Raw genomic sequence first — 10,027 nt, forward strand, 5'->3', positions numbered from 1 at the left:
GTTTATGACTTGGACTGTTTATTTTTGACTGTACATTTTTGTTTTTACACCACCCTCAAAGTAAAATACTTTTTGCTTTTACAACTCAGTGTACTCTTACTGTGTGACTCTTGCTGTTCTCAGTACCCTTCCTTGTCTGTGCAACTCTTTGGTAGCACAAGGAGACCTCTGCACAACAAATTCCTTAACACACTGAATCACAGCCAACATCCCAGAAGACAAACTCAGAATCCAAAAAGATCTAGACAAACTTGAATAATGGGCCCTATCCAACAAAATGAGTTTCAATGTGGAAAAAAGCAAAGTTTTACATTTAGGCAGGAAAAATCAAAGGCACAATTACAGATTGGGCGAGATCTGGCTTAAAAACAGTAACTGTGAGAGAGACCTTGTAGTCCTAGTGGACGATCACTTGACTATGAGCCAGCAGTGTGCAGCAGCAACAAAAAAAAAAACACCCGAATATAGTCCTGGGTTGTATAAACAGAGGCATAGAATCAAGATCACGAGAAGTATTAATACCGCTTTATAAAACCCTAGTAAGACCACACCTGGAATACTGCAGCCAATTTTGGTTACCATATTAAAAAAAAAGATGTTGACAAGTTTGGAAAAAATTCAGAGAAGAGCAAGTAAGATGATCAAAGGCCTGGAGACTAAAACATACGAAGAATGGCTGCAGGACTTGGGTTTGGCTAGTCTAAAGAAAAAAAGAAATAGGGGAGACATGATAGCAGTATTCCAGTATTTCAGGGGCTGCCACAAGGAAGAGGGGGTCACTTTGTTCACCAGAGCACCAGAGGGAAGGATGAGAAACAATGGTTGGAAACTGATCAAAGAGAGAAGCAACCTGGTATTAAGGAGAAGCTTCCTGACAGTGAGGACAATCAACCAGTGGAACAATTTGCTTCCAGAAATCGTGGGCGGGTGCTTCACCTCTGGAGATTTTTAAGAAGAGACTATTCTATTCTACTTCAAAATGAAAGTAGCTTAAAACAGCTGTATCACAACAGACCAATAACTGCTCTATTGTAAAGATAAGTGATGCAAAAGATGGGAAGAGCATATGCCTCCTCTGGTAATTAACTATTTTGCTATATGGTAATATATCTGTTTATATACTAGAGTACATACTAGTATACTATATATACTAGATCAAGGCTTTTCAACCGGTGGGTACGCGTACCACTAATGGTACATTGGCACCTGGCAGGTGGTATGCATACGACAGGTTGAACAGCACTGTAAAAAAAAGTGTAAAAGTGGATGAGGTAAAGCAGCAGCAGCGCTGTACAGGCTTGTGGGAAAGTCAGCTGGAGCTGCACGTTGCCTGGGTCAAAGCCCAGGATCAAAGCACACAGCTCTAGCTGACTGGCGGTGACCTTGGGGGCAGCAGGCAGTCTCACGCAGTCTTCGTGTGAAGATTAAGGTAGAGCTGCCTGACACATTGCCTAGGTCCTGCTGAGAGCCCAGGATCAGCGCACACAGCTCCAGCTGATTCAGGGTGGCAGGTGGCCTCACCCAATCTTCAGGCAGAGATTCAGTTGGAACTGCGTGTGGCGTTGCCTGCCTGGGTCCTGTGGAGAGCCCAGGATCAACGCACGCAGCTCCAATTGATTGGGCGTGGCAGACAGCCTCATGCAGTTTTCAGGCAGAGATTCAGCTCCAGCTGATTGGGAGTAACAGGTGGCCTCATGCAGTCTTCAGGCAGAGATTCAGCTGGAGCTGCGCGAGGCATTGCCTGGGTCCTGCTGTGGGGGAGAGAAGAGAGGATATAAAAGGGGGTGAGAGAAAAGAGGATATTAAAGGACTACCTGTACTTTATCACTTTTTTCTGTTTTCTTTTTGGGTCATCAAGTTTTTGACACCTTGCTAGGCAACTGTGGTATTTGAATATTGCCATATTCTAAAAGTGGTACAATCAGTGAAAAGGTTGAAAAGCCCTGTACTAGAGTATATACTAATATATATTCTAAATATATATACTAATATATACTCTAAATATAAATTTACAGTAATACTATAATCTGATTTTTTAAAAAACAAAACTACTAGAAATCATCATTTATCATAGCAGAAATATTAATTTCGGTATTTCTGAGATAAAAATCATAAATTTTGCAATGCAAGAATTGGAAACACCAACAACCGTAGGACAGTGAGATTCTGGTGTTTTGCTAGACGATCTTAAGTAACATTGGGCATTGATAGAAAACTCTGATTTTTTAAATAAATTTAAAATAAATAAAATAACAGTCAAAAAACCAAAATAAAAAGCTGTACTATCTTGGGACTGGATGCAGGACAAGAAAATATGCATTTCTGAAGTATACTTACAGGGGATAATTTAAGATCCTGTAAAATGTCATCAAAGTAATGGTATTCTGAGTATTCCAATTCTACCATTTCATTCTTTAATTCCAAGATACGGCCCATTACACCATCCAGCACTTGACGAATAATTAAGCGTTTTTGTGGGTGAACAATCTGGTCATAAGCTGATTCTAAGTTGTGAAATATTTGCACATATTTGATGTAGAAAGTAGCAAGCATCTGAAAAATTAATAGGTGGTCTTTCAGTGGCTTTTGGGACTTCTCTTCAATCTCCTTTTGCAACAAGCAGTTGAGAGATTCTTGGGCTTCTGCCCATATTTTATTGTAAGTGCTAACAGGAAAAGGAAAAAAAGTGTTAGTTCTTAAAGGAAGCATTAAATAATATAAAATTGTCAATAAAATCTTATAGATGTCAGTTTGAAATAAATCCCATTCTAATTCAATTAAATTCAATTAAATGTAATTGTCAGATTATATAAAACTCTACACTCATGAATTCATGATTTGGGGAACTACAGCTATTAAATCTGATAGTGTCTTTTTAATTAATTCATTTGGAAATAGTTCATTTGGCTTCAAAGAAGACTGTTGTGCACCACCCCCACCACCCCCGAAGATGTCACTGGACCCAATGATTCTGGTGTCAAACCTTCAAACAATTCTGTCTGCAGCCATCTTTACTTTGTTTTTGATTGCCACAGCCATGGAAGGGGGGAGATGTGTTCTTTTAGTTTAGCCATAACAAATACTTTCTTGTGGGAACCAAGGTCAAGCTGCCTAGGTTTTGGTGGGCTGGAGATGCCATTAGAAAGCCTGCCAAAGTAGTTAATTGGGGATTGTGATTTATAACAACTGTAGGAGCGGGGAGTTCACCTTTACTTTGTAAACTTTGGGGGGTGGGAATTTTCAGTCTTGGGTTCACCTTTGTTCGTGCCGATACTATGTAGCCATTAAAAGTATTCTTTGAGGAAAGCAATTGCCTGAGAGTTCTTATTTCTACTGGTCTCATCTATCGGAACCATGACATCTGGAAAATTATCCAGCCTCCAACATTCTTTTTTTTTAAGAATTAAGAAAGGTGATCAACAACTCCAGGGAATCCTGGAGGAGAATATCTGAACCCATTTTAATCTCATTTCAGGATTAATAACTGTGTGGATTATTGCATTTGTCAAAGTATTATTGTGCTTGTCAAAGACATCTGGCAGAACCAGCATGGGGATGGTGTACTGATTTTAGTGAATCTTGAACTCTCGGCAGCTTTTAAATACAGTATTTGTCTGGATCGGTTGCAGTAATTCTTTTTTTGCAGTCAGTCCCAGTATTGATAGACAAGGAGAGATAAAGTCTACAACCCCTTATTTCTGGGATGCCTGAGGGATTGATGCTCTTGCCCCTTTAGTTTAATATCTACAGAAATTGTTGTGTAGAAATATCCATCAATTGGGATCAGGTAATCCTTGACTTACTATCACTTGTTTAATGACCATCTGAACTTACAACGGCACTGAAAAAAGTGACTTATGATCATTTTGCACACTTACGAGTGTTGTAGCATCCCCATGCTCATATGATTAAAATTCAGATGCTTGGCAACTGGTTCATATTTATGACAGTTGCAGTGTTCCGGGGTCATGTGACCCCCTTTTGGGACCTTCTGACAAGCAAAGTCAATGGGGAAGCCAGATTCATTTAATAACTGTGTTACTAACTTAATAGCTGCCGTGGTTCACTTAACAACTGGGGCAAGAAAGGTTGTAAAATGGGGTAAAATTCACTTAACTGTCTCACTTAGTAACAGAAATTTTGGGCTCAATTGTGGTAATAAGTCAAAGACTAGCTATATTGCCACCTCCTTACTGATAACAAGTATCTTGATCTCAGGCCAACCAAGTGATACTGTTGAAATCTTATTGTTTAGAAGTTTTGTTGGTGTAAAGGGGCGCCATGCAGTTGGTAGATGTTTCAGGAAAAATTTAGTCAGTCGTTGGGCAGATGGGAGTCCTTTGAGGTGATAAAATGAGCCTGCTTCGAGAACAGATCTATCACAGTCCAGATGACAGCATTTCCTCTTGTTTTGGGTAGGTCTACTATAAAGTCCATAGCTATTTCTTCCCATGCTTAAGAAGGGTCTGCCACCGACTGCAGTAGCCCAGGGGTTTTCCCTGCAATTCTTTTCATGGTGGCACATACAGTACAACTCCTGACAGTTTTCTACATCTCATTTTAGCCCCGGCCACCAAAATTGCCGGCAGATGAGGTGTAGAGTTTTTAAATATCCGAAGTGTCCAGCCTGTTTTACATCATGGCTGTGTTTAAGAGCATTGAGATGGAGGGCTTCAGGTAGATACAATTTCCCCCCCTTGTATGCCAAACCATCCCTGCATGTTAGGGAGGTTTGATTATCTTTGAACTATTGATTGGTAAGGAGCTCTCGTTTTATCTTCTTCGCTCCTGGGTCATCAGGATTAGGGGTTCTGCGAGGTGTGAGTTGTGCCACAGGTTGTGAATTGGGGATAATTGCCTCGTAGACCTCTTCGCGTTTGCTTTTGTACTGTGGCAATCGGGATAGCGCATCAGCAAGAAGGTTTTTTTCTTCCTGGTATGTACTTTAGAGTAAAATTAAAATGGTTAAAGTACTGTGCCCATCACACTTGCTTTGGGGAAAAATTTTCGGGGAGTTCTTAGTGCCTCTAAATTTTTGTGATCTGTCCATACTTCAGAAGGAACCTTGGTCCCTTCTAGTGTCGCCAGTTGAATAGCTCCCACCTAATTGCAAAGGCCTCCTTCTCCCAGACTGTCCATCTCCTCTTGCCTTCCCCAATTTTATTCTTTTGCAGTAACACAGCTCCGACTGCCACATCACTCACGTCTACTTGAATTACGAAGGGCTCCTCTTGGCAGGGGTGCTTTAGAACCGGTTCAGCTGCAAATAGTCTTTTTATATTCTCAAAAGCTTTCTGACAACTCATAGTCCATGCTAGTGGTTAGCCAGGTCGCAGTTTTCCCCCTCCCTTGCGTTTTGAGTGGTTCTGTAAGTGGTAGAGGAATCTCGGCAAAAGAGGGAATGAAATTTATTTGGCAAGGAAAAAAAGCTAGAATCAGACTGAAAATGTTACAAGAAGCAAAAGAAAGTAAAGGATTTGGACTGCCGGACTGGACATTATACTACCATTATACTATATTAACATGGCTTAAAGATGGATAATGTTGTTGTTGTTGTTGTTAGTTGCGAAGTCATGTCCAACCCATCGCGACCCCATGGACAATGTTCCTCCAGGCCTTCCTGTCCTCTACCATCTTCTGGAGTCCATTTAGGTTCATGCCTACTGCTTCAGTGACTCCATCCAGCCACCTCATTCTCTGTCGTCCCCTGGGGGCTGGGTGGGTGTGGCTGGGTGCTCACGGCCAGATTCACTTAACAGGCATGTTACTAGCTTAATAATTGCAGTGATTCACATAACACCTGTGGCGTGAAAGGTCATAAAATGGGGCAAAACTCACTTAACAATTGTCTTGTTTAGAAATAGAAATTTTGGGCTCAATTGTGGTCGTAAGTCAAGGACTACTTGTAGTTTCTAATAGGTATGTGCAGCACTTTAAATGAAGGAAAATGAGTGCTTTGCAGCATATAGGGCAGAGGTCCCCACCCTTTTGGGCACCAGGGACCAGTTCTGTGGAGATTTTTTCCCCATGGACCAGACGGTGTGTGGCTTTGTGTGCTGCCTGCATCTGCTTGTTTGTGCAGCCCAGATCTGGTCCATGGACTGGGGGTCCCTGTTATAGGGTACTCCATACAGCACCTATCTCTAATATCTTAAAGCAGCCATGCTTGTTCATAGATTCATGCAAATGCTTTTTGTGCAGCTTATTTCCTACTTCCCGAGTGCCGCGTAACCTTTACCTTTACCTATTTCCTACTTCAAAATCCATGTTTTCATGGATTTTGTTTAAGGAAGCTCTTCCCACATTCCTAGAAATCCCCAATATGTGAATCTGCTTATCTTAAAGAGGCTGACAGATAATGTAAACATAAGCTTTAGTTGGTAAAGCCTATATATTCTTTTTACAGTGCAACTGACTATTTCAGTACTTAAAATGTGCATCACCAACAATCACTTGTCATCCTGGCTGAATAAATTGAATTTATCTAAGTTAAAACTTTCTTCCCAGGACAAATAAAAGCTAAGTATTTTTAAGTAAATAAATTAGTTTTTGATATTTAAATTAGATTTAAAAACCAGTACATTTTATTAAAGTGAATATATACCTTCTTTTAATTTATTTTCATTCAGGCAGAGAAATATAAAAGAGACTCTATTTTTTTTGTTGGTAAAGTAGGAAAGTATGCCAAAGACATGCAAGGTTGCTCAAATGAAGCATTGTAATACTTTGAGAGCTGATTCTGTTCTGAGGACTCCAAAAGAAGTATTTGCAAATGTCTATGGAGATTCTCAGTCATCTAGGTCATGGTTCTCCCAAAGGTGCTTTTTCACGAAGCAACTGGACTTTCTTTTTTCTCTTTGAAGATGTTTCACTTCTCACCCAAGAAGCTTCTTCAGCTCTGACTGGATCGTAGGTAATGGAAGGTTTTATACTCCTTGCAGGTTAACTGCATTCTTTTAACAATATTTCCAAAATGAAGGATTGTGGCTCAGAGGCAAGAGCAGATCTCCTTGCAGAAGACCCCAATTATAATTTCTGACCTCCCCCAGAAAAGGTTATGAAACTAAGTAACAAGTTCAGAAGTCACGGGATTGAAAGGTAATACCAGACAAAACTGGTTGGGCACTTAGAACTATTGTTACCTTATGATGGAAGTCTCTAAAAACACACCTCCAGTGCTATTTATTACAATTACATTCCCCACTCTTACATTATAGATAGATGTCACATATATTTATAAAGTTTTGACTAATTGCTTTCCTTCTTTGTTTGAATATTGTAAAAAACAGTGAGTGTAAAAGTACTTCAATGCATACTCCTTTATTGCTTCAGTAATAAACGAATTGGGTTGAATTTGCATATAATTTGGAACCACTCACACAGTATCCTATCTTATACCTGTTTTTCCAGTCAACAAGACCCTTTGTCACAAGTCAGTCTAGGCAATTTATTTATTTTATTTTATTTTATTTTATTAGATTTATATACCACCCTTTCCCGAAGGACTCAGGGCGGTTTACAGGGTATTTAAAACCAAACCAATACAAAAGTTAAAAACAATTTAAAAAGATTAAATCATCCCTTAAAAATAAAAAACCCAGTTAAAAATTCTCAGCCTGGGCCAGAGAGCTCAAAGAGCCAGGTCTTCAGGTCCCGGCGGAATGAACGAAGGTCAGGGGCGGTCCTAAGCTCCACGGGCAGCTGGTTCCAGAGGGCAGGCGCACCCACAGAGAAGGCCCTCCCCCTGGGTGTTATCCGCCGGCAGTCTTTTACCGGCGGCACCCTAAGAAGACCCCCCCTGTGTGAGCGCACTGGACGAAGGGAGGTGTTCCCTCAAATATCCCGGACCCAAGCCATTTAGGGCTTTATAGGTCATCACCAGCACCTTGAATCTTACCTGGAGGGCAACCGGAAGCCAATGCAGCTCGCGGAGTAGAGGTGTTACATGGGAGTATCGGGAAACCCCCATCACAACTCGCGCGGCCGTATTCTGCACCAGCTGAAGCCTCCGAGTGGTCCTCAAGGGCAGCCCCATGTAGAGAGCGTTGCAGTAATCTAAACGGGAGGTCACGAGCGCATGAGTGACTGTGCGTAGGGCATCTCGGTCCAGATAGGGTCGCAACTGGCACACCAGGCGAACCTGGGCAAAATCCCCCCTGGTCACGGCTCCTATATGGTCTTCAAAATTGAGCCGTGAATTCAGGAAGACGCCCAAGTTGCGAGCCCTATCAACGGGCGGTAACACCTCACCCCCCCATCGTTAAAGGTAGAATAGTCTGGTTAACCCGAGATGCCGATATGCACAGCCACTCAGTCTTGGCAGGATTGAGACGAAGCCTGTTTTTCCCCATCCAGACCTGGACCGCCTCCAGGCAACGGGACATCACGGCGAGGGCATCGCTGGGTTGGTCGGGGTGGAGAAAAAAAGTTGGGTATCATCAGCATACTGATGATACCCCACCCCGAAACCACGAATGATCTCACCCAGCAACTTCATGTAGATGTTGAACAGGAGGGGCGAGAGAACCGACCCCTGAGGAACTCCAAAAACGAGAGGCCTCGGGGTGGATCTCTGCCCTCCAGTCCAACACCGACTGCGAGCGGCCCAGGAGATAGGAGAACCACCGTAAAACGGTGCCTCCCACTCCCAACCCCCTGAGACGCCGCAGTAGGATACCATGGTCGATGGTATCGAAAGCCGCTGAGAGATCTAATAGGACTAGGACAGAGGAGCAACCCCTGTCCCGAGCCCGCCAGAGATCATTCACCAGCGTGACCAATGCCGTCTCCGTGCTGTGCCCGGGCCTGAAACCCGATTGGTACGGGTCCAGATAATCAGTTTCCTCCAGGAACAGAGGAAGCTGATGCGCCAACACACTCTCAACAACCTTCGCCAGAAAACGAAGGTTGGAGACTGGACGATAGTTAAATAAAATTATTATTATTATTATTATTATTATTATTATTATTATTATTATTATTATTATTATTATTATTATTATTATTATTATTATTATTATTATTATTATTATTATTATTATTATTATTATATTGTTATTATATTGTTATTGTTATTATTGTTATTATTGTTATTATTATTTAAAACAGCCGGGTCCAGGGCAGGCTTTTTGAGGAGGGGTCTCACCACCGCCTCCTTCAAGGCAGTGGGGAAGACACCCTCCTTCAAAGAAGCAGTTATTACTGCCTGGAACCATCCTCGTGTCCCCTCCCGGGCCGCATAAACCAGCCAGGAGGGCTGGCACTACACCATAATAAAGTGAGATTACTTCTATACTTCCTAACACCTTAAATCCTTAACACCAATTTATTAGCCCTGGCCATCTCAGCTCCAAAAGAAATTTCTTACATTTTGTGGAGCTATCCTGCATGGAACTAGCGTGCCTAAATGAAAGTTGGACAATACTGGGCTAAAATTCAGAGTCCCTTTTCTGGAACTTTTCCTTACCTTACCTTTCCTTTTCCTTACAAATTATGTAAAACTGTAGAATTTATAAAAAAAGATGGAGGTTATAAAAAAAGCCTTTCATACAAGAAAAATGAATGTGTGTCTTACTAGCATTCATAATGCATGCAGATTGCAATCACATTCTATACTACAGTTTTGTTTCTGTGGAAAAAGTACTGCAGAGAACTATGATCCTTATGCAATTCATAAAGGATCATGATATATGCCTTATTAACCCTTATTAAAATAGAGAGTAAAAATTTCTTAAAACCTTTGTTTCCAATAAAATATGAGTTATAAACCGTACTGGCTAGGAGCCAAGTCAGATTTCATAAACTGCACCCATTTCTTTCTTGAAGAGAAAAAAATCTATGGCATTCTACAATTAAATAATCCTGAAATGATTATTTCACCATGAAAAGAACAAAATACAGCTCAGCCTGCAATGCAGTTGGAATATTTTAAATTTGTAACTGTATTTTGTTTTTCTAAACAAGGATAGAGCTTCCATATGAAACACCCGTTTTTCAATTTAAAGAGTGAATGAAACGTGAGAAAAGG

At 41.2% G+C, this 10,027-nt stretch overlaps 1 protein-coding gene across 5 annotated transcripts in view; it reads right to left on the bottom strand.

The window, feature by feature from the left end:
• DRC11 (dynein regulatory complex subunit 11) overlaps nt 1-10,027 on the bottom strand; it is a 163,931-nt gene that overhangs the window by 153,256 nt on the left and 648 nt on the right. For all 5 annotated transcript variants that reach the window (XM_081338832.1, XM_081338830.1, XM_081338831.1 and 2 more), the window contains exon 2: nt 2,338-2,665. In XM_081338832.1, coding sequence (XP_081194958.1) covers nt 2,338-2,665 — 328 coding nt within the window. The remainder of the gene's footprint in view (nt 1-2,337; nt 2,666-10,027) is intronic.

Source organism: Vipera berus, assembly GCF_964194415.1.
Source record: "Vipera berus genome assembly, chromosome: 1".
Lineage (NCBI taxonomy): Eukaryota > Metazoa > Chordata > Lepidosauria > Squamata > Viperidae > Vipera > Vipera berus.